The sequence below is a fragment of the Chiloscyllium punctatum genome, chromosome 48 (genome assembly GCF_047496795.1).
Source record: "Chiloscyllium punctatum isolate Juve2018m chromosome 48, sChiPun1.3, whole genome shotgun sequence".
Taxonomy (NCBI): domain Eukaryota; kingdom Metazoa; phylum Chordata; class Chondrichthyes; order Orectolobiformes; family Hemiscylliidae; genus Chiloscyllium; species Chiloscyllium punctatum.
Window position 1 is genome coordinate 44,073,531 of NC_092786.1, and position 25,084 is coordinate 44,098,614.

A 25,084-nucleotide genomic window follows, 5' to 3' on the forward strand; every position below is an offset into this window, starting at 1 on the left:
TTAACAGGAAGCAGCCTGCACTTAAGCATCTTTCATCGTTTACTCCCACCCCCTCCACATTTACAAAAGACACCGAATGCCTAATAATTCCATGACGAAAAGTGAAATGCATAAATCAATAGCTGAAAGGATATCTTATTGAGAGCCATTGTTCGGTCGACACTTTGACCAACAGAACAATGATTAATGTTTATGTACCCAACTTTTCAGAAGGGAATCTTGACATTCTCTGAATGAAAAAGGCTGAGCATGAATTAATGAAGGAGGCCTGGTGAGATTCTCCAAAAAGTCCTCTCTTTCATGCGCGTCTCACAGCTCACTATAATATTTACACACCATAAATTCCTTTAATACATAAGCAAGCCGACTTGTGTCCTGGAGCTGTATAATACTGTACACAGCCCGATTTGCTGTTCATTGTAATTCCAAAGAAGGCTGATGGAAATTCGAAGTAAAGACAAAAACGAAAGATTGGAAGCTCTGAGCAGGTCAGGCAAGGTCCGTGGAGACAGCACATCTTTCAACGGATGTTAAACATAACCAGAGATGACTGGCGTGGGGGCGGGGCGCTGGTGGGACAAAAGCTGGGGGCTGGAGATATGGAGCGAGTAACAAAAGCGACAATGATGCAAGGTGATAATGGGAGATAATGGCAGATAGCATTGTAGAGGTTTTTTAATGGTTATGTTTGTTTTGACCAAAGAAAGTACATTTGTATAGATGTCCAATGAAGGGATAAAAATGTCCACGTAATTTTTGAGGAATGGCTTTTACCAAAGAGACCCCCCCCCCCCCCGCCTCAACGTGAAACAAGAATTTAGAACTCAAGTGTGTTCAACGATGGATTTAACATAAAGCATTTTCAAATCATGGAAAAGCTTGTGAGCACGCATATAATTATAATATTTTGCAAAGAAAAACGAATATACTTTCTGTAACCTAAAACGTGATTGCATAACTAAAGCTTTGCCATTGGTCAGAAAGAGAGAATTAACTGTCTCAGTTGAGCATACGATATATATATCATACTATGTTGTGCACCTTCTCAGACATTAGGATACTGTAGGTTTTACACAGATATACTGAAAGCAAAGCAGAACACATTGATAACTCTATACAACAATGGTGAGAATACATGTGCAATGTTGGATTGGTTAGCGTTCAAACAAAGACAAGATGGTGCTACGTTTAAACTCACTGAGCTCTGTATGAGAACTATATTTGTTTTAGATGGGAAATAGACAACTCAAAGGGACAGGAGAAGAAACGATTGTGAAAGCAATGTGTTGAGGTAGGTGAACAAAATTAGAGGAGCTAACTGACAAGTCTGAGTATGGTAAACAAAGAAAACACTATGAAGTGAAGTACCAGTGCTGTGGATGTTATAATTAGCTTCAGCACCTTTTCATTAAGTAGATAATTCTCAAACTTAGAGCCATAGGGTCATACAGCATGGAAATAGACCCTTTGGTCCACTAGTCCACACCAACCATATTCCCAAACTAAACTAGTCCCACTTGCCTGCATTTGGTCCATATCTGACCAAACCTATCCTATTTATGTACTTACCCAAATGTCTTTGAAATGTTGTAACTCTATCTGCATCCATCACTTCCTCACATACAACCACTCTCTGTGTAAAAAAAAGTTGCCCCTCATGTCCTTTTTAAAACTTTCTCCTCCCAACTTAAAGCTATGCCCCCTAGTTTTGAATTCCCCCACCCTAATAAAAAGACCCCTGCTTTCCATCTTATCTAAGCAATCCCCCCCCCCCCCACCCCAGGTGCTCCTCAACTGTCTCCTCCCAGAATCTCAGTGCATTTTCCCACCAAGGAGGGGCACATGGACATAATTTTCGCTGTTCAACAGCTGCAGAAGAAATGCAGAGAAAAGAACTTACCCCCTATGCATGGCCACCTTTGACCTTATGAAGACTTTTGACACCATCAACAGGGAGGCATAATGGAGCATCTTTCTCTGCTTTGGCTACACCATGAAGTTTGTCACTATTCTCTGCCTGCTCCACGATGACATGGAAGTTGTGGTATGGCAATGGCTCCACCACCAACTCATTCCTTGTTCGGACCGGTGTCATGTAGGGCTGGGTCATTGCCCCAACAGTGTTCTCGACCTACCTCACTGCAATGCTTCACCTCACTGTCAGCAAGCTCCCCACTAGAGTGGAGCTAACCTACAGTTTCAGCACAAATTGTTCAATCTCAGGGCATATCCAAAGTCATTGACCTGAAATACACGGACGATGTTTGCATATTTGCAAACTCAGAGGAAGAGCTATAAACCATTGTGAGCACCTTTACAGAGGCAAATGAGAGCATGGTCTCACCCTGAACATCCACAAGGCAAAGGTCCTCCACTAACTTAGCTCGGCATTGTGGAGCAATCCCCTGATTATTAAGGTCCACGGGAGGCTTTAGAGAATGTTGACCATTTCCAATAGCTGAGGATGTTGTTACAAAAGTTCAGGAATGTCCTGTCAACCAAAGCAGTTATTGCTAAAAAGATCCAGCACCGCCTCCAATGTGTTAGCATGCCTTCGGCCAACAGAGGAAAAGGGTGTTCAAAGACAACAACATCAGATCTGACACCAAGCTCATGTTATACATGCCTCCCACCCTCCTGAGATATGGACTGTTTACAGTAGGCACCTCAAAGTGCCGGAGCAGTAACATCAACACAAGATCCTGGACATCTGCTGTGAAATGCCTTCTTAACTATCTTATCTACAAGTGATGCAAGTTTCAAAGAGTTATGTAACTGAACCCCTAGGTCTCCTGTTCTACAATACTACCCAGCGCCGTACCATTAACTGTATAAGTCCTGCCCCTGTTTTGTTTGACCAAAATGCAATAACGCACATTTATTCAAATTAAACTCTGTCTGTTCAATAGTTCCCAGGCTTCTCCTTACAGCCTTTCTTAAATAAAAGCACAATATTAGCCACCTTCCAATCCTCCAGCACCTCACCTATGGTTATAGATGATACAAATAGTTTTGCTAGGGGCCCTGTAATTTCTTCCCTAACTTCCTACTGCATCCTGGGATATACCTGATTGGATCCTGGACACTTACCCAACTTTATGTTTTCTAAGACCTCCAGCACTTCCTCTTCTGTAATGCCAATTGTTTTCAAAAGATGAGTATTTATTTCCCCAAGTTCTCCAGCCTCCATTTCCTGCTTCGCAGTAAGAACTGACGGGCGGTTAGCACTGGTTAGCACTGCTGCCTCAAAGTGCCAAGGACCCAGGTTCAATTCCGGCCTTGGGCCACTCTCAATGTAGAGTTTGTATGTTCTCCCTGGGTCTGCGTGGATTTATGCTAGGTGCTCCTGTTTCCTCTGACAATCCAAAGATGTGCAGGTTAGGTGGATTGGACATGCTAAGTTGCCCATAGTGTTCAGGAATGCATAGGTTAGATGCATTAGCTATGGGGAAATGCAGGGTTACAGGAATAGAGTAAGGAATGGGTCTGGGTGGAATGCTCTTCGGAGGGTTGGTGTGAACTTGTTGAATGGCCTATTTCCACACTGTGGGGATTCTATATAAAGTACTCATTTAGTATCTCTCCCATCTCCTGAGGTTCAACACACAGATAATCACATTGAAAATTTGATTACTGGCGTCCTATAATCTGGTTTGTTTTTGAATGGGTTCCAGTTCAGCTGTGACATTTTCCCAAAAACTGCTGCTAATTAATGTCCAGGATCACAAACAAAGACTTTGCTTTCTATAAAATACAAGAAAGACCCCAGCATCAATCACAGTATTTAATAAAATAGATAAGGCCAAAAAGCTAGAAAGTATACATATAGACTGGGTTGAGGCTTTGTTGAACATTTTTTAAAAACAAAAGGTAAGCTGATTCTTACCTTGAATAAAGAAGGAACATAGGAAAAGTAGTATTCCACTCAGCGCATCAATCCTGCCCTGCCATTCAATGCAATCACGACTGATTGAAAATTTCAAAAGCTTTTACTCATCCCATCCGTGTAACCCTGTGTGTCATTGGTAATCAGTACCTTGAACACTCTGAACTGCTGGTGCCCTCTGGTCGCAGAAGTTTAGGACTCTCTGAACAAAAAGAAAATCCTGACCTTGGACACTAAGAGGTAGCCCCCTTATTTTTAAATTATGCCCCTCCCAGTTCTAGATTCCCCAACTTGGGGAAACATCTTACCTGCATTTACCTTGCCTATCCTTTTAGGTATCTTGCCAGTTTTAATGAGACCACCTCTTATTGAAAGAGTAGTGAATACAGGCTCAGTTTGCCTAGTTTCTTTGTAGGACAGTCCCATTTCAGGAACAAATCTGGTGAACCTTCATTACATTTCTCTATGGCAATATCATTCCTAAGATAAGGAGACCAAAACTCCAGTACTCCAGGTATGTTCAAGCAAGTTCCTTAATAACTGAAGCAAGACTTTACTACTCCTGTGCTGAAACCCACTGTTAATAGAGGCTTATATTCCTTATTGCTTGCTGCACCTGCATGTTGGCCTTCAATGACTTGCTGACAAAGACAGCCAGATCCCTTTGCACATCTACACTTTCCAACATGTTAACATTTAATAACTTCTCTGCACATCTGTATCTCCTGCCAAGGTGGATAACCTCACATTTTTCCACATTATATTCCATCTGCCACGTTCTTGCTCATTCACTCATTTAGGAGAAATAAATAAAGTCAATAATTGGTAAGAAAAAAGAGAAATATGGGCAAAAAATACATCTTATTAATTGACATTTATGGATTTTCTAATTAGAATGGACCAATTAATACCACCATGGGAGATAACTTGAAATTCATGGAAAAAAAAAGTTGCTAGGATCTAATGGAGGGAGGTAACCACTCTATAGGGTTCATTGTACAGGAATCATAGAATCCCTAAAGAGTGGAAACAGGCCCAACAAGTCTATGACAAATCTCTAAAGAGTAACCCATTCTCCTACATTTATCTCCTGACTAATGCACCCAACCTACACATCCCTGAACACTGTAGACAATTTAGCATGGCCAATCCACCCTAACCAGCACATCTTTAGATTGTGGGAGGAAACCCGCACAGACACAGGGAGAACATACAAACTCAATGCAGACAGTTGTCCAAGTCTGGAATCAAGCCTGGGTCCCTGGTGCTGTGAGGCAGCAGTGTTAACCACTGAGCCACCATAAATGCAGGTGGGAGCTTGTACTCAGTTTGGAGTTATCAAATTTGTGAGGATTTAGAATGAGCTTGAGCATTTACCTAGATTGAGAAATGGGGAGAGTCTGCATGAAAAGTAAAACATTCATCATGAATTCTGGGGTTAAAACTTCCAACTGAGAAATAGAAAGAATGGAAGTTAAACTCTTGAGAGCTAATGATACTTTGACTGGTCCCAGGATCTTGAATATTTACCTAAGAGAAAGGATGAGGCATGGGATTTTTAGTGTGTTCTATTCTCTAATTAAAGTCGTTGATTGTAATAGTGTTTAGTTTGTTACAATAAGTCCTAAAAACACAAAACATTGTCATGTGATCCTTTCAGCAATTTACTGCAAGTTTAATTTATTTTAAATGTTATCATACAGTCATAGAGATGTACAGCATGGAGACAGACCCTTCGGTCCAACTCGTCCATGCTGACCAGATATCCCAACCCATACTAGTCCCATTTGCCAGCTCGTATCCCTCTAAACCCTTCCTATTCATATAACCACAAAAATGCCATTGTTTTGATCCTTTTTTCCCAATGTTCCAAACTTATCAGTCTCAACAGGAATCATAACATCACCCCCTTTGAAAAATGAAAAGAAGGATGTGCGTTTGTTTAATACCATTTATGACCACACAGCCAACAAAATCTTTTTACTGTAGGATAAAGGCAACCAATCTGTGCACAGCAAGATTCCACAACAATGATCAAGTAAACCCACAAGTAATGATCAAATGATCAATTTTTTGAGATGTTGACAGCATAAAGAGATTCATATTGCCCAGGACACTGAAGGTAACTGTTCTCCTTCGAAGGAGCGCCTTGGGATCTTTTTAATATCCATTTAAAAGAAATGTTGTCAGTTTATGAAGGAATATTAACCAAGGTAGCAAAAACTCTCCCTGGATTACCAAGCCAATGTTATCTCAACTTTATAGCTTACTTCGAGGGTGGCCTTGGGAGGTTAACCCTTATTAGTATGTGCCTTCATTTATTTTCCAAAACCTTGTTTAATAAAGTTTTTTTTACTTAAATTCTTGTTTACTATGGGGTTTCATTCTCACAATAATTTCTCTTTGCAATTCTTCTATTGTCTTAAACAGAGGCATAGAAAATAACCACTTTTTCCTTCGTCCTGAATATACAACATTCAGTTAGGTTCTTCAGTTTTCTATTTCTCTGCCTATTCTTTGACTGACACAATTTAACACTTCTCTTTGACAGTTGTCCGATTTTGAAGTCCGGGTATTTTCTCCTTCCTTTCACTTTTTTTTGAGTATTAACTAAAAAGCCTACTCTTCAGTTAGATCTCAGAAGTGCATAATTTCAAAACCTGTTGACTGCTCTTTATGGTGATCCTGTCTGACATCCTGTAATTTTGAAACTTTTCTATTTTTGATGCAGATTTTTATCACTAAATCACAGAATAGCTACAACATACAAGAGTCTTCACAGGGTGAAAATGATGATTCCTTTTGCAAGAGAATCTAGAATTGGTGGAGGGATGTCACTACTTAACAATAAGTGGTTGACCATTTAAGACAGTGACAAAGAGAATTTATTTCTCAAAGTGGGTTCTGAGTCTTTGGAACTAGAGTCGCACAGCATGGAAACCAGCTCTTCGGCACAGCTCGTCCATGTTGAGCAGGTTTCCTACACTGAACTAGATCCATTTGCCTACATTGGGCTCAAATCCCTTTAAACTCTCCCTTTTCTATGTATCTGTCCAAATGTCTATTAAGTAGTAATTGTACCTGGCTCTACGACTTCCTCTGGCAGCTCATTCCATACACGCACCACCCTCTGTGTGAAAACTTTGCCTCTCAGACCCCTTTTAAATCTTTCCCCTCTCATCTTAAATCTATGCCCTTTAGTTTTGGACTAGTTTTAGTTTTGGAACTCTTCCTCAGAAAGCATTGGAAGCAGAATATTTGAATATTTTTAAGGAAGGGGTAGATAGATTCTTCATAAGCAATGAGTAAAAGATTATCTATCAAGTGTAGGTGGGAATGTGGAATGATCAGATCAGCCATGATCTTATGGAATAGAGGTACAGGTTCAGACAGCTGAGTGGCCTATCCTTGCTCCTAACTCATACATTTGTAATACAGGAGGCCGCTTGGTCCATAGTGTCTGTTATGGTAGTTTATTGTATGAAATAATCTTAGTGACCCATATCCAATTGTTTTCTCCTTACAGTTTCTGTGCCAAATTTTTTGCAAGAACGATGAACCTGCTGCCAATCCCTTGCCTCCTGCCCTGTAAGTTTTTCCACTTCAGATAAAGATCTAGTTCTCTTATTTTTTGAAAGATGCACTCGAATCTGCCTTGACTTCATTCTTGGGTAACCTTAACTACTCATTGCCTGAAAGTGATTTTCTGCATGTGGCCATTGCTTACATAAAACACAGATACTTCTTTTGAAAACATCCTTAAATTTGGTGTCCTCACGCTCTTGATCTTCCCAAAGATGGGGAACAGTTTTTGTTTATTCTGTCGAAAAGCCCCTCATAATTTTGCTTTTATTTGATTTAGTTTGTGCTCTGGAGTTTCTCTCAGCACACAGGGAACTATCGAGCAATGAGCCTGACATCAGTTGTGGGCAAGTTGTTGAAGAGAATACTGAGGGACAGGATTTACATGTATTTGGAAAGGCAAGGACTGACTAGGGATAGTCAGCATGGCTTTGTGCATGGTAAATCATATCTCACTAATTTGATTCAGTTTTTTGAAGAAGTAACAAAGAGGATTGATGAGGACAGAGAGGTGGAAGTGATCTATATGGACTTTAGTAAGGCATTTGACAAGGTTCTTCATGGTAGACTGGTCAGCAAGGTTAGATCTCACAGAATACAGGGAGAACTAATCATTTGGATACAGAACTGGCTTGAAGGTGAAAGGCCGAGGGTGGTGGTGGAGGCTTGCTTTTCAGGCTGGAGGCCTGTGACCTACGGTGTGCCACAAGGATCGGTGCTGGGTCCATTGCTTTTTGTCATTTATTGAAATGATTTGAATGTGAATATAGGAGGTAAACTTAATAAGTTTGCAGATGACACCAAAAGGGGACGTGTAGTAGACAGCAAAGAATGTCCCCTCAGAGGACAACGGGATCTTGATCAGATGAGCCAATGGGCCAAGGAGTGGCAGATGGATTTTAATTTAGATAAATGTGAGGTGCTGCATTTTGGAAAGGCAAATCAAAACAGAACTTGTACACTTAATGGTAAGGTCCTGAGGACGATGCTGAACAATGAGACCTTGGAGTGAAGGTTCATAGTTCCTTGAAAATGGAATCAAAGGTAGAAAGGATAATGAAGAAGGTGTTTGGTATGCTTTTCTTTATTGGTCAGGGCACTGAGTTTAGGACTTGGGCGGTCATTTTGCAGCTGTATAGGACATTGGTTAGGCCACTTTTGGAATATTGTGTGCAATTCTGGTCTCCCTCCTATCAGAAGGATATTGTGAAACTTGAAAGGGTTCAGAAAAGATTTCCAAGGATTGGAAGTTTGGAGCTCTAGGGAGAGGCTGAATAGGTTGGGGCTGTTTTCCCTGGAGCATTGAAGGCTGAGGGGTAACGTAAAAGAGATTTATAAAATCATGAGGGGCATGCATAAGGTTAATAGACATAAGGTAAGTGGGGTGGGGGAGTCCAGCACTAGACAGCATAGGTTTTAAGTGAGAGGGGAAAGATTCAAAAGGGACCTAAGGGGTAACGTTTTCACACAGAGGGTGGTATGTGTATGGAATGAGCTACTAGAGGAAGTGGTGGAAGCTGGTACAATTGTAGCATTTAAAAAGCATCTCGATGGGTATGTGAATAGGAAGGGTTTGGAGGGATATGGGCCGAGTGCTGGCAAATGGGACGAGATGAATTGAGGATATTGGGTTGGCATGGACAGGTTGGACTGAAGGGTCTGTTTCCCTGGTGTAAATCTGAGTGTCTCTGTTTGTGTTGCAGTTTCCATTCTGATGATTTGGAGATGCCGGTGTTGGTCTAGGGTGTACGACGCCCCGAAAGCTAGTGTGCTTCCAATTAAACCTGTTGGACTATAACCTGGTGTTGTGTGATTTTTAACTCCATTCTGGTGGATGGTGTTATCCTGAGATACAGAGCTGGCTCAGTGCTGCACCCCCTTGGCTGATCCTGGAATGACAGTGTTCCCAGACCCGGATTTTAATAAAGTTTCCGGATTCACACCGGAAGTGACTGTTTGGGGTAAGATGGCGTGAGCCAGGGTCCCGGGGAGGCAGCACCCTCACTCTCTCCCTGCTCCCTCCGGCAGGCAGCGCCATGAGCGACGTGATGGAGAAGACCCTTTCGGCGCTGCCGAGTCTCCTCTCCCTCGAGCCCGGCGCCAAACTGGCCGCCGCCTCCAGGCTCGGAGCTTTGGTCAGAGGAATCACTGAACTGGCGTCGAAGCAGGTTAGGGTCGGGGTCAGGGGTCAGGGGGTGGCTGGGGGTCAGGGAGTGGCTGTGGGGGGGGTCGGGGTTCAGGGAATGGCAGTGGGGGGGGTGGGGGTCAGGGGGTGACTGTAGGGGGTGGGGGGGTGGGGGTCAGGGGTCAGGGAGTGACTGGGGGTGGGGGGTGGGGGTCAGGGGTCAGGGAGTGACTAGGGGGTGGGGGGGTCAGGGGTCAGGGAGTGACTGGGGGGGTCAAGGGTCAGGGAGTGACTGTGGGGGGTGGGGGGTCAGGGGTCAGGGAGTGACGGTGGGGGGGTCAGGGGTCAGGGAGTGACGGTGGGGGGGTCAGGGGTCGGAGTGACTGGGGGGTGGGGGGTCAGGGGTCAGGGAGTGACTGTGGGGGGGTGGGGGTCAGGGAGCTGGAGGGGTCTCAGACTTCACCCTCCCCTTATCCCCATCAGCACCATCCCCCCCCCTTATCTCCCTGAACACCATGACTCCCTTACCCCCATTAGCATCATGAGCCCCCCTCCCTTTGCAGCATGACTCCAACTCCCTCCCTATTACCATCTATTATCTCCAGACCCCGCCCCCAATCAACATTCATTACCCCAACTCCCCTCCCCCATTAACCTCAGCTCCCATTACCTCCACCCCTCGTTGCACCCACCCCCCCAAGACCAGAATTGTACACGGTATTCCAAAGGTGGGCTGTGGAGGCTCAGTCATTCAGTATTTTCACGGGTCTATTTCCATGCTCTATGACTCTATAGTAGAATTCCAGATATTAAATATATCAAAGGGATATGGGCAAACTGCATGAAAGTGATATCAAAGCAGAAGATTAGCCATAATCTAGTTGACTGATAGAGCAGGTTTTAGGGGATCAATATTTTACATCTATTTTCCATGTTCCTGCATTCAACTATTCAGGCAATGTATTCCTGATCATCATAGTTCTCTAAAAAAATAAATCTTACAATCAAATTAAAACTTCCATAAGAATTTGTCGTATTGCTTAAGTGTATGATCATAAGACAAATGTTAATAGGCATTTATCTTATGGGGAGGGGGGTCATGGTGCTGATGGGGTTAAGGAAGGGGTCATGGTGCTGATGGGGCTAAGGAGGGTGGTCATGGTGCTGATGGGGTTAAGGAGGGGGGTCATGGTGCTGATGGGGTTAAGGAGGGGGGTCATGGTGCTGATGGGGCTAAGGAAGGGGTCATGGTGCTGATGGGGTTAAGGAGGGGGTCATGGTGCTGATGGGGTTAAGGAGGGGGTCATGGTGCTGATGGGGCTAAGGAGGGGGGTCATGGTGCTGATGGGGCTAAGGAGGGGGGGTCATGGTGCTGATGGGGTTAAGGAAGGGGTCATGGTGCTGATAGAGGTAAGGATTGTCATAACTGGAAGAAACCCATAGTTCCTCAGCACACCCCATGCAATCACAGTGTCCAAAGTTTTAATTGGCGCTGCTCTGCCCAGAGTCCCTTCCAAGTGTTGATATTCTTTGCAAAAGTTAGTTAGCTAACATTAAACAAACTAACATTGAACCAACTGTTAAACCAATAGCCTCTTGTTCTATTAGCATTGTAGAATTCCACGTACAGTAGTTTTCTTAATTTCTGTGTCTGTATTGCTGAACTCTGAATAGATTCCACAGTTGCTTTCCTATTCCTTTTTTTTTGTAAAATATAGCTTCATTTATGTGGATTTTGAAACTTTTGAAACAAATTTATGTGTAAAAAAGCATCTTGTCTGTTCTTTGTAATATTGCATTCTGGGGTGATATCAGCTTTCATGTTCAGATTATGAATTGAACAAAAGTTATTGGTATTCGTTTAAGTGCTGTCTTTATTACTAAATCAGTATGGTATAGGTAGAAATTTGTTACACTTGAATGCTACCTTTTGTTTTAACATTTAAATGTTTTTGATTTTAGGATGAGGAAAAATTAATAAAGAAGGAACTAGCTGCATTAAAAGAACAGGTTTCTGCTCCTAGCATATCACTGGTAAGAATTCATCATCTAAAGCAATAGATTAACTCCACCTTTTCATAAATACAGCACAGAAATCGACCCTTCAGTCCAACCAGTCCATGCCGAAATCTAAACTAGTCCCACCTGCCTGTTTCTGGCCCATGGTAAAAATAATGACTGCAGATGCTGGAAACCAGATTCTGGATTAGAGTGGTGCTGGAAAAGCACAGCAGTTCAGGCAGCATCTGAGGAGCAGGAAAATTGACGTTTTGGGATTTCTGATGAAGGGCTTTTGCCCAAAACGTTGATTTTCCTGCTCCTCAGATGCTGCCTGAACTGCTGTGCTTTTCTAGCACCACTCTAACCCTGTCCCTGGCACATGCCCCTCCAACCCTTTCCTATTCATGTACTTATCCAAATGTCTTTTAATTGTTGTAATTGTATCCGCATCCACCAGTCCCTCAGGAAATTCATTCCACACACGAATCATTTTATGTAAAAAAAAAAATTGCCCCTCATGTAAACCTCTCTTTTCTCACCTTAAAAATGTGCCTGTAGTTTTGAAATCCACCATCCTAGGGAAAAAGACAATTACCATTAACTCTACCTATACCCCTCATTATTTTATAAACTTCTTCAACCTCCCAATGCTCCAGTGAAAAAAATCCCAGCCTATCTTTATAACTCAAACCTTTCATACCTGGCAACGTCCTGGTAAATCTCTTCTGAACCCCCTCCAGCTTGTGTTATCATTTTATATCTGGAGAGCTGTGGTATGAAGCAACTGCAGTTGTCCTGCATTTATGGGGGCAAGTAAATATCGGACGTGAACAAGTACAACAATGAATGTGACTTCATATTTTTCTTTGAAATGGGAATCTGTAAACATTTTTCCTGTTTGAGAGTTTGTCATTGTTAACTAATTTTTCTTTTGAACATTAGGCTACAGGGTTTTTAGAAAAAAAAAAGAAAGCCCACTTGCATGACATTACATTTAGGGAGTTAAGATTAATCTTTAGGTGAAATGTGAGTGGTGGACAGTGGATTGTTCAAATGTACACCTCCAACACTATTGCTAATTTTCTAAAGGTCATTACAAAATACTGTATCAACATTTACAATGAAAATTACCAATGTAAACTTGTTACAGCAATTTCTCCTACTAGTGGTCTCCCTGAAGTACACATTTGTATGAATTTGTTTGGAATTTTACTGACAATACTTTGCTGACGTTGTGGAACAATCACCTGACTTGGGACAGCAATGTTAACTGGTGAATGGATAGATCATTTAGTTTTTGAAACTTGTTTGATTCGTTAGTTCGTGGACACTCAGCATCTGTTTATGTGTAGCATCTGACTTACGGAGGAGTGTCAAATCTTGGGCAGTTTGCCACATTGGTCCTTCTGTTTTATGAAAGGAGGGAGCTCCCTATTTCTGAAAAGAGATTCTAATTCTGGGGGGTCGATGTCACGGAGGACCTCAAGGAGGGGAAGGGCCAGCAAGCCTCGCTCTTTGTCTCAAAGGCCTCCAAGATAATCTTCTGGTCCAGGGTCCGCTCGGTGGAGCAGGACGAGACATGTTCATGTTTCTTCTTCCAGAAAGTGCACAAAGAGAGCTCCGTGCTCAGTAGCCTGAAGGAAGAAGATGGCTCGATAGCGTCATCTCAGGCTGATGTCATGAGGATCAGCAAATCCTTCTATGCCAGTCTGTATGATGTGAAGCCGACTGACAGCGCGGCCTCCCAGTTGTTCCTGACCTCTATCACGGAGGTCTTAGACAACAGAACACGGGAGAGGCTGGACCAGCCGCTATCTCTGGACGAGCTGACCAAGACCCTCAAAAAGAATAAAACTCCTGGAAGCAATGGCTTACTGGTTGAGCTCTATCCCTCTCTGTGGGACTTGATTGGCCAGGACCTGCTGGAGGTGTATGTCAGTATGCTTCTGGCAGGTACCATGAGTGAATCCATGAGGAAAGGCATCATGACCCTCATCTACAAGTGGAAGGGGGAGAGGGAGGAAATCAGAAATTGGAGACCAATCTCATTATTGAATGCAGATTACAAAATTTTTTCAGAGGTTATCGCCAAACAGGTCAGATCTGCTCTGGGGTCGGTAATTTACCCTGACCAAACCTATACTGTACCGGGCAGGAAGATTGCTGAGAGTCTTGCACTCCTCAGGGATATGATCGCCTGCCTCATCAGCCTGCACCAGGAGAAAGCCTTTGACAGGATATCACACAGGTATATGAGAGATGTTCTCTCCAAAATGGGCTTTGGGGAGGGAATCTGCAATTGGATCAGATTTCTCTATGCCAACATTGTCAGTGCAGTCTCAATCAATGGGTGGGAATCAGATAGCTTCCCAGTCAGATCTGGAGTCAGGCAGGGCTGCCCTCTCTCTCCTGCCTTGTTTGTGTGCTGCATAGAGCCATTTGCCGAGTCTATCAGGAAGGATGCGAGCCTGAGAGGGGTGACTATTCCTGGCAGCGGGGGCCTGCAGGTTAAGGCCTCCCTGTACATGGATGATGTCGCCGTTTTCTGCTCGGATCCGCTGTCCGTACGCAGACTCATGTGCATATGTGACCAGTTCGAACCGGCCTCGGGGGCCAAGGTAAACCGAGGCAAGAGCGAGGCCATGCTCTTCGGGAACTGGGTGAACCAATCCTCGATCCCCTTCACTGTCAGGACCGACCACTGAACGTGCTGGGTATTTGGTTCGGGGGAGCTGGAGCGTGCGCCAAGTCTTGGGAGGAGCGTATCAGCAAAGTGAGGCAGAAACTGGGCAGATGGAAGCTATGGTCGCTCTCCATCACGGGGAAAAAACCTGGTCATCAGGTGTGAGGTACTGTCATTGCTGTTATATGTGGCACAGGTCTGGCCTATTCCCAGAACCTGCGTCGCTGCAGTCACCCTGGCCATCTTCCAATTTATATGGAGATCAAAGATGGACTGGGTTCGAAGGGACTCAATGTATAAAGATCTGGGCAACGGGGGAGAAAACACACCCAATGCCACCCTCACCCTGATGGGCACCAAGCTGTGCATGGATCCCGGTACGCAAACACCAAGTGTCACTATGTACTGAGGTTCTACCTGTCCCTGGTGTTGTGAAGGATGGGTCTGGTCTCGCTGCTGTGGAATGCTCCGAGTAGTTGGACCGTTCCGAATCACCTGTCCATCGTGAAGAAGTTTATGAAGAAAAACACCTTTGACCACAAGTCCATCAGGAAGTGGTCAGCACGTAGCGTCCTTGAGACCCTTCGGGAAAAGGAGAGGGTGGATCCTATTGAGCGGTTCCCTGAGCAGACTGTCAAAGTCGTTTGGCAGAATGCCTCATCGCCAGAACTTTCCAACAAGCACCAAGTCATGGCTTGGCTGGTGGTGCGAAGGGCTCTGCCTGTGAGATCCTTTATGCACGCCCAGACTCTTTCCCACACCGCACGCTGCCCTCGATGCGGCTGTGGGGGGATGAGACTGTCACACACCTCCTTCTGGAATGTGCCTATGCAGAAGAAGCCTGGAGAGGAATGCAGTGGTGTTTGTCGAGGTTCGTCCCAAGCAGCATCTGGACTCCGTACTCTACGGTCTGTTCCCCGGGACGCACACCAAGACAAACATCAGCTGTGCCTGGAGGATCATCAACTCGGTGAAGGATGCTCTCTGGGTGGTCCGAAACCCGTTGATCTTCCAGCTGAAGGAGTTGACCCCGACTGAGTGTTGCAGACTGGCACATTCCAAGGACCAGGGCTACGTGTTGAGGGACGCGCTGAAGCTTGGGGGCAGCTGCCGCCAAGGCGCGGTGGGGAAAGACCACCGTGTAACATCTGCCTGCCTAAGAAGAACAGGGGGCCCACCCAGTCATTTGGGCTGCGCTGACGCCTCAGCAGAAGAGCTGCATAGTAAATGTACAGACTTGTATATAGGAAAAATAAATTTTGATGTCTGTATGTAAAGCAATGTAATGTGTGCACAAGAATGGCATGACCAATTGTGAAGAGATCCAAATAATTTTATGAATAAAGTATATTTTTGAAATAAAAAAAGGAAGTCAAACCACACCTCGTTTACCTAGCAATCAGCAGCTAAATTCTGAAATGTAAAGGTTCTGACAGCTGTGACTACATCTGTGAATTGGTAAGTGTAATATTAGTGTACCAGATGGATTTCATAGCAGGGTGACAGTTGGCTAAGGTGCCAACAGTAGAGTGCCAGCTGGGGAAGGTGTCGGTGCTAGGGATAGGATGTCAGATGAGTAAGGGTGAGATGCTCGTACTTGGACACTATCTGGATAGGGTGCCAAGTAGGAAGGGGCTAGGGTGCCAGTGTGCAAAGTGATAAAGTAAGTGATGCAGTGTTTTGGTTAGGTTTGGTGGGGCAGTAGGGAAGGTGAATGTCGGATCTAGTGACATGGTGTCAGGACTGGAGATGGTAGGGATTGGTTTCAGAATGGTTTTGGCAGCATAAGTTTTGGATTGGGTCTAGTCTTGTCAGTTTTGGAAGAGCAGGGTGCAGTGTCAGGATCTGGAGGAGGTGTAGCTGGGGATGGGTGAGAAAAGTATGGTGTCAGTTTGAGTTACTCAGGAATTGGACTATATTTTTAATCATCTAACTATTCCTGACTGACTACATCATACCATTGGAACCCTTTGAATGAGGACTTTGGACGGTTCTAAGTGCAGAGGAATTGTCCAATGGAAAATTCAGTTTTCTGGCCAATTCCTTCAGTGTATTGTATGATGGGGCTTCCACCATTCCCCTTGTGCACCTCCAATCTTTGCTGGAGCAATAACTGCCTGTCCAGCAGAAACTTGAGATCACCATGCTGATTACTAGCCATGTTTTTGAAGCTGCACATCAGAGCTAGGGAGACAGTAACCAGACAATGATTCCAGTATTGATTTGTACCCAAGCCCTAGTAGAAAGGAACAGTGTGGAGTTTGGTTGAGGACAGGAGTAAACTTGTTGCAACGTCCCTGCTGTTGAAGTAATTCACATCAGTAAAACTAGCACCCAACGAGGAGTCATATTCGGCAGGAGGAAAGTAATCCTTTGTTTAATTCTTTTTACAGAAGCAGATGCGAGAATGTCTGGTGCGACTAATCTACTGTGAAATGCTGGGGTATGAGGCCTCCTTTGGATACATTCACGCCATCAAACTAGCTCAGCAGGGCAGTCTAATGGAAAAAAGAGTTGGTATGTTTCCTCTTCAAACACATTGAGTAAATAGACAATTTTTAAACTGTAACTAATCTGTTAAACTGTCCTGGTGGCTCAGCAACCAGTTAATACTTGCAGGCCCAATAATTGATCTGTGGTCCATGGATCTCAGTCATAACAAGGGTGATCCTACAATTGGCTGGATGCAGAGGGAGGAAGTCCACCGCTTGTGATTAAATCATCTGTTTAAAGTGCACGTTGTCCACTGAGGACATATTGAATTCAGTATGATCCTGCTCCATAATGAGATAATATGATACTGTGCTTGTCCAGCTGATACAGCAAGAATTGTTACCTGGGTGTAGAACTATGAGTAACTTGAAAACGTATCCCCCAGTACAAAACTCTACCTTTGTGGAAGAAGGAAAACAAATATTATACATTGTAACCCCTCTTGTCTACAATTGTCTCAATTATAGAGTGACATTAGAATGCTTAATCTCAAGCATATAAACTTGGAAAAATCATAGGTTTTAACATTAACTTGAAACATAAAGCAGATATAAAAGCAGTAATAAAAATTTTAGTTATCCTAATACTGTGTCCTTCATTTTCTGCTCCCAAAACACTGGATGAAAATAATGATGGCAATTGATTTTACTCAAAAAAATTCCAGTCAATTGGTTTTTCTGACGAACAGATTTTTAGACTGGAGAGTTTAGTGTGCTATTAAATATTGCTTTCATTTTTATTAAAGGTAAGAAAATACAAATTCTAAACTATGCATAATTTGAATGTTGCAAGTTAATTGGAATTGCACAAGACTTATTTCAAGTTAATATTGATTAATTTTACTGTATGGAAGCTCACAGGTCACTGCATTGCAGTTGCTTCAGGCTCCTGTTGGGAATCGCAGTATTCATGATGATAGTCTTGTGGATTGTTGCATCTACAATGCTTTGGCTTTCCTGAGTTTTCTTCAACTCCATGTACTTGATATAGACCTGGGATTGGAGACAGTAAAATGGTTGCACAGTTAGGCGGCTGCATCATTAGAAAACTTGTAGTTGCAATGCACAGTCTCCTATGTTATTTTGATTTGCAGATGCCGTTGTGTAGAATGTGACTTTTACAGTCTTCAGCCAGGTTAACTAGGTGGCGAAAATAGCGAAAGTGCATGCCCGTGTCCACTAAATGTAACATTTGGTTTTGTCAAGGAGTGGGATTGAGGGTTTCATGGGAATATGTGATCATCTATCCTGAAGTTGGGCAATGGAGAAAACAGTGTGGAAATTATAATATGAATACTTTTGTTTATTTTTGCTAGGATACTTGGCCGTGTCTCTCTTTCTAAATGAAAGCCATCAACTGCTGCTTCTGCTGGTGAACACTGTATTAAAGGTATATTGGATTTATAATTAATCATAACTGCTTCACAAAAAATGCTGACTTGAATCAATCCTAGTTAATTTGCAACTCTATCCCTCTTTATTTTGGCCTGCTGGGATGGTACTCCATAAACACGGTCAGCAAAGATTAAAATGGATTAAATTCTGCTGTACAAAATAGTAAAGCAGAATCATTTACTTCTCATTTTTTTCTTTCTGTCCTGTATGCCTCATTCTAAAATAAAAATTGTCACTTTTCCTTCAAGTTTCCTTTCTCTTCGTTTCTGATCCATGCTGATACAAATTGAGCTTCTGGTTTATGGTAACTGAATAGGTCATATTTTGCTTTTATTGTATGGACTGTAATCCTATGATATTGTTTTTGCTGATGTTTTTGAGATGGTTTTCCACAACTACTCACATTTTTCAGTGAAATTCCTTAGCAGCATGCATTGCTTATAATTATTCAGTTTCAAATAGACTTGTGACTCACTTTTAACCTTTGAGTGAATCATCACAACTGATTCAGTATAATGTGATTCTGTTCGCCGAGCTGGGAATTTGTGTTGCAAATGTTTCGTCCCCTGTCTAGGTGACATCCTCAGTGCTTGGGAGCCTCCTGTGAAGCACTTCTGTGATGTTTCCTCCGGCATTTATAGTGATTTGTATCTGCCGCTTCCGGTTGTCAGTTTGAGCTGTCCGCTGCAGTGGCCGGTATATTGGGTCCAGGTCGATGTGTTTGTTGATAGAATCTGTGGATGAGTGCCATGCCTCTAGGAATTCCCTGGCTGTTCTCTGTTTGGCTTGTCCTATAATAGTAATATTGTCCCAGTCGAATTCATGTTGCTTGTCATCTGCGTGTGTGGCTACTAAGGATAGCTGGTCGTGTCATTTTGTGGCAAGTTGGTGTTCATGGATGCGGATCGTTAGCTGTCTTCCTGTTTGTCCTAATGTAGTGTTTTGTGCAGTCCTTGCATGGGATTTTGTACACTACATTCGTTTTGCTCATGCTGGGTATCGGGTCCTCCATTCTGGTGAGTTGTTGTCTGAGAGTGGCTGTTGGTTTGTGTGCTGTTATGAGTCCTTGTGGTCACAGTAGTCTGGCTGTCAGTTCGGAAATACTCCTGATGTATGATGGTGTGGCTAGTCCTTTGGGTTGTGGCATGTCCTCGTTCCGTTGACAAATAGGGCAAGCCAGACAGAGAACAGCCAGGGAATTCCTAGAGGCATGGCACTCATCCACAGACTTTATCAACAAACACATCGACCTGGACCCAATATACCGGCCACTGCAGCAGACAGCTGGAACTGACAACCGGAAGCGGCAGAGACGGGCCACTATAAATGCCGGAGGAAACAGCACAGAAGCGCTTCACAGGAAGCTCCCAAGCACTGAGGATGTCACCTAGACAGGGGACGAAACGTTTGCAACACAAATTCCCAGCTTGGTGAACAGAACCACAACAACGAGCACCAGAGCTACAAATCTTCTCCCAAACTTTGATTCAGTATAAGTCGGAAAACCAGCAAGTAACAGCGTTGTGCAGAAAAATAGACCAAGGAAACGTCAGCAAAAACATGACTTTACTTTAAAAGGCAGAGATAAATAACTTAACAGTAGAAAGTAACTCTTTCTGAATTGCTACATCAAGAATATCCTAACATTTAAAATAACACATTTTGTTAGTGTGTAAAACTTTGTTACAAGATCCATCTGTGGTTGGAAAGAAGCAAAGTTGAAATAAAGATCAGAATGTTGGAAATCTTGACAGATCTAACAGTGCCTATGTAGAAAGAAATGATTAATGTTTCGGGTTGATTACCTTTCAAGAAGTAATGATGAGTCATGTTAGCTCTACTGTTGCCTTGTATTTGGTGGTGGCAAAATACCAATTGATTGACCTAAACTACAAAAATAAATAGGAGCAAACCATTTAATTGTCTTACACAGTGCTGGCAATCCTATTTAATTCTCTTTTCTCAAGAACTATTTTGCAAATTTAATTGAATCTTCCTTGTTGCATGCTGAACAGGTAGGAGACATGATGTTGTAATCATTGCTTTGTTTTTTCAGTCTGGATGTCATGAAGCCATTGAGTAGATAACTATAATGTTTTGAGACAAGGCTGTGTTCCAGCTTTAAACCATGTACATGTACATTTCTTTGTGATAAGGCAAAAAAGCCAAAGTGTGCTTTTCTGTTGCAGATCTTTTTTGAATTTCTGCTTACTCGTAAACAGACCAAAATCTATTGGATTATTCTCCAGCACTTAAATTGAGAAAACAAATTCAGCATCTCCAACATTAAAATGCAGTGATTATACAAAACTCCAACCATCTGCTCACATTCACAACCTTCTTACAGGCTCATTTTACTCTTAAATGTGAACATTAAAATCTTCTCTAAGACTCTTGCGTTAATGCTGGAGACTATGTTACCTTCTATTGTTAAAGAGGACTAGACGAACTTCATAGAGGGTTGCAGATCCTCCAATCATGTTCGGAGGCCGCTTAATATAATTCAAGCGAGTCAAAAATAGGGATTGGTGATTTGTCTAGATGCAGAGAAGTCATTTGACTGAGTTGAGTGGCCATATGTTTTTTATACTCTGGAGCGGTTTGGCTTGGGCGAAACCTTTATATGGTGGGTTCTCTACGGTGACCCCTCACTGCGGTCATCACCAATGGGGTACAATCAAGCAATGTTAACATTTTTAGGGTCAGCCGGCAAGACTGTCCCCTTTCGCTGTTGCTTTTTACGTTGGTAATTGAACCATTGGTGGAGGCTATTCCTAGGGATCTTAATCTAACAGCTCCAGAAGTGGGGTCAAAGTCACATAAGATTTTGTTGTATGCGGACGATGTCTGCATTTTTTTGTTGTCAAACCCAGCATTTCGATGCCTCGCCTGATGTAATGTGTCAGCATGTTTGGCACCGTTTTGGGGTACAAGATTAATTTTGCAAAATCAGAGGCTACACTTATGGGTGATCTTATGAAGGTGCTAGGTCTTGAGGGCAAATCTCGATTCCCATTTAAGTGGTCACAGCAGGGTTTTATGTATTTGGGCATATTCATCACTCCAGCTTTTAATTGGTTGTTTAAAACTAATTTTGTTCAATTATTTGACAAAATCAAGCAAGACCTTCAAAGATGGGAGGCGCTTCTGATCTCATGATTTAGGTTGGATAGCGCTTATTAAGATGAATATTCTCCCCTGTTTGTTATACCCTCTACGGATGCTCCCCCTGATTTTCGATAAGCAAACATTCAGGAGACTGAGTGACTGATTCAGCTGTTTCCTTTGGCATCGTAAGCAGCCCCTTACTAAATTAGGACATCAAGATCTAAATCGCTTATGTATTTTAGGAAAAGCACTATGGGCAATTTATAATGCCAATTCACCTAACCTGCACATCTTTGGACTGTGGAAGGAAACCGGAGCACCCGGAGGAAACCCACGCAGACAGGGGGAGAATGTGTAAACTCCACACACACAGTCGCCCGAGGTGGGAATTGAACCCGGTCCCTGGCACTGTGAGGCAGCAGTGTTAACCACTGAGCCACCATGCCGCCCTTACTGTGATACAATTTTCCCTTAACAAATCCATGCAGAATCTTCCAAATCAATCTGAATTATACCATGTAACTATTAACTCTATCCTGAATACTGTATATACTTGTGTAAAAGTTGCATTTTTTAGACTATTTTTGAAGGTTAAATTTATGGGATCAACTATTACTTGGACACTACCTGAAATTCATGCTACAGTCCAAAATAACATATCATTAGCAGAAGTCCAATTGATCTCTAAACGATTAAAGAAAAAACATAACAAAATACAGTTTGCTGAGCTGCACACAATGGGAGGTTGTCCCCCAACTCTGATCTGATGCATCTTAAATCTTTCCTGCCAAATTGGTGTAAATTGTACATTAAAGCATAATAGCATGACAAAAAAAATCATTCCTTCTTTGTAACATTTATGTACATGATAGTACCTTGACTCACAAAGGTTGACCTGTTATATGTGAAGAACTAGGGTCGACCTTTACACGAGATGTGTAGAAAATTCCAGATTGTTTTTGGCCAAAAATGGGCAGTCAACATTTACATGAGATTGAGTTTTACTCGAATTTATATAGTAATTGCTGCAAGGAGGATGAAAACAATACATGTACGCAAGAGGCAAAGCATGCGCACAATGTTCAAAAATTCCCTTGCGTGGATAGTATTGGGAAACCTTTATTGTCATTCACTCATGATCCAGATGGAGGCAATAACTTAAGGAAAATGGAGATGGACGAACTATCTCTCTCTCTGACGCACAGCATGTTGGTGCATTGTTACCTTTTCCTCAAACACTATTTTGGTTGATATGCCAGGAAATATTTAAAATTTTAAATAAAATTCCCAATTATCACACAATTAAGCTATTAAACTGTAATTGGGAAAAGCGAGGAACAACTGTAGTGATGATATAATAAGCTTGTTTAATTGAATTTGCCATTTTAAAATTTTATTCCAAGGGGGATAGATTTCCTCTATGCAAAACAAAATAGTAAACGTCCTTATAATTTTAGATCAAGGGAGTTCTTCTCCCAAAGGCCAAATGAGATTCATTTGTTTACATTACAATTAGATTGCTAGTATGTAATGAAATGAAAGATGTCATTTAAATAATATGGTTAATTTTTCAAAAGATGTAGAAGATACAAGTTGTGATGATGATGCTCCTTTGACGGGGTTGTGTTGTCCTTGGATTTCTTTTCAGAGAGGTCATGAAAGAGGCTGGTTCCTGGAGGTCTGGCTTTGGACGGGTTTTGGGGCCAGTTTGATTGTAGCTGACGGATATTGCCTCGGGAAAAAGGCTTTCAAGTTTGAGGAAGGGAACTTGTGCAGTGAGGGAGAAGTGGCCAGTTCTCTCAGCTCAGCTTTTCTCTGGTTTGATTTGGTTTTGGCAGTCAGTGTTTTGAAGCTGCCGCACCCAGAGAGGCAGGTCCATGCTGGCCCTCTCTCTCTGACTTCTCTCCTGTAAGACCTTATGTTTGATTTTACCTTTTGTGCCAAAGGGTGTTTATGGGGATTGTTGCAAGTATTTTTTTAATATACTTTTATTGAAGAATAGATTTTTTAAAATATTACAACAAATATAAAATAGTACAATTCAAAACAATACAAAGGAAGAACACCACAAAATGTAAAAAAAAACCAAATTGCCCTCATGTACAAATGTATAAATATGTATTAAAATATTTTTAAAAACCCCAACTAACTACTTAACTAAATAAATTACAACAAACTAATAAATAACAGCCAAAAAAACACTAACACTCGAATATCAAGAGCATTAATTTTCACCTGCTCATACATTCACAGTTCCCCCTCTCTGGATATCGGACTCGTAAAGCACAATCGTTCCAGCTATATAAAAGCCCTTATTAGTGTAGTAGACAAATCTGTGTCCAGTATTCCAAAAAGGGTCGCCATGTCTTATAGAAATTCTCAGTTCTGTGGTGTACCATACTTGTGAGAAAATCCAAGGGGATATACGCCGTAACTATCTTCTGCCAAGCCAACAGGCATGGGGGATTTCTGGATACCCAACCTAACAAGATATTCTTTCTTGTGCAGAACGTGAGGATGTTGAAAAGTTTTGTCTTATGCGCATCTACAGGGAACACCCTGGGCAGGCCAAGGAGCAGAGAGATCACGTCCTTCTCCATCCTTACTCCCAAAATCCCCTCCATTGCACCCGCCACAGCGCTCCAGTATGTTTGAAGCCTACCACAGGACCAGAGACAATGGGTAAGAATGCCCGTACCAATCTTACACTTGGGACTTGTTGAAGATACTCCTGGTTTAAATTTTGACAAACGATCCGGAGCCAAGTGGACCCTGTGGAGAATCTTCAACTGTAAAGCATGAGTCCTATTACAAATTTATATCTTTCTTGCGTTTTCCCAAATATCTTCCCATGCCTCTGAGGAGACCTCAACACCCAGCTCTTTCTCCTACACCCTGCAAAGTCGATCGAACTCATTTGAGGCGCCGCCCCCAATTGATGATATAAAGTGCTGACAGAAAGTGTACTCTTAGCACTGAGCGCCCTCCTCTCTCTGTCGGATTTATAGGGATTAGTCAAAAGTGTAGTCTTTTCTTGAATAAAATCCCAAACTTGAAAAAAACGAAAGAGGTCCCTGTTAGATAGCTCGCATTTCCTTACTAACTGATCAAAAGACATCATTGCGTCTCCCTCAAATAAATCACTCATGCAAGCCACACCCCTAGCTGCCCAATGTTTGAATCCTGAATCCACCATCCCCAGTTGAAAACCCGGCATACCCACTATAGGTGTAAGAGAAGATGTTGTGCCAATATTGCGTTCCCTCTGCTGAATTGCCCTCCATGCTTTAACAGTATTGATAACTATTGAGTGAAGAAAATATTCCCTAACTATCCTCATTTTGTCCAAAAACAGCAAGCTAGTAAGGGGACACCTGGCCTGAGAGGTTTCGATATCTAACCATATTGAAAGGGAGTCCCCACAAACCCAATCACTCACATAAGATAAAAGCAAGCTTAGTTGATAGTTTTTAATGTCCAGGAGATCCACTCCCCCTAGTCTGTGAGGCAATTGCAATTTAGTGTGGCAGAGATCTAGGAGTTACCAAATTCCAAAATGGGGAGTTTGCAAAGTGCCAGGGCAGAGAGAGCGCACATATAAAATTAAAACAAGCTCTTAAGTCTCAATTTAATAATCATTTCCATTTTACATTGGACAATAACTTTAGTCTTTTGGCACAAATGAAAACCTAAATATTTTAGTGCAGTTGTTAACGATTGAAGAATTGGGGTAATTTTAATAATTTTGACTATGTCACGTGATTGTCTCTTAACTGCCCTCTGGGCAATTTGGGATGGGCAATAAATGCTGG

General features: G+C 42.5%; 1 protein-coding gene across 3 annotated transcripts in view; it reads left to right on the plus strand.

The window, feature by feature from the left end:
* The first annotated feature begins 9,434 nt into the window (after nt 1-9,434).
* Nucleotides 9,435-25,084, plus strand: part of ap4e1 (adaptor related protein complex 4 subunit epsilon 1) — a 65,741-nt gene continuing 50,091 nt past the window's right edge. For 2 of the 3 annotated variants that reach the window (XR_011955897.1, XM_072565091.1), the window contains exons 1-4: nt 9,435-9,636; nt 11,556-11,627; nt 16,671-16,794; nt 18,086-18,159. Coding sequence is in view for 1 of the 3 variants with exons in the window: in XM_072565091.1 (XP_072421192.1) it covers nt 9,505-9,636; nt 11,556-11,627; nt 16,671-16,794; nt 18,086-18,159 (402 nt within the window). In the remaining 2 variants the exon portion in view is untranslated. Of the gene's footprint in view, nt 9,637-11,555; nt 11,628-16,670; nt 16,795-18,085; nt 18,160-23,840; nt 23,955-25,084 lie in introns of those variants that run through there. The other variant, XM_072565092.1, reaches the window with a different exon arrangement.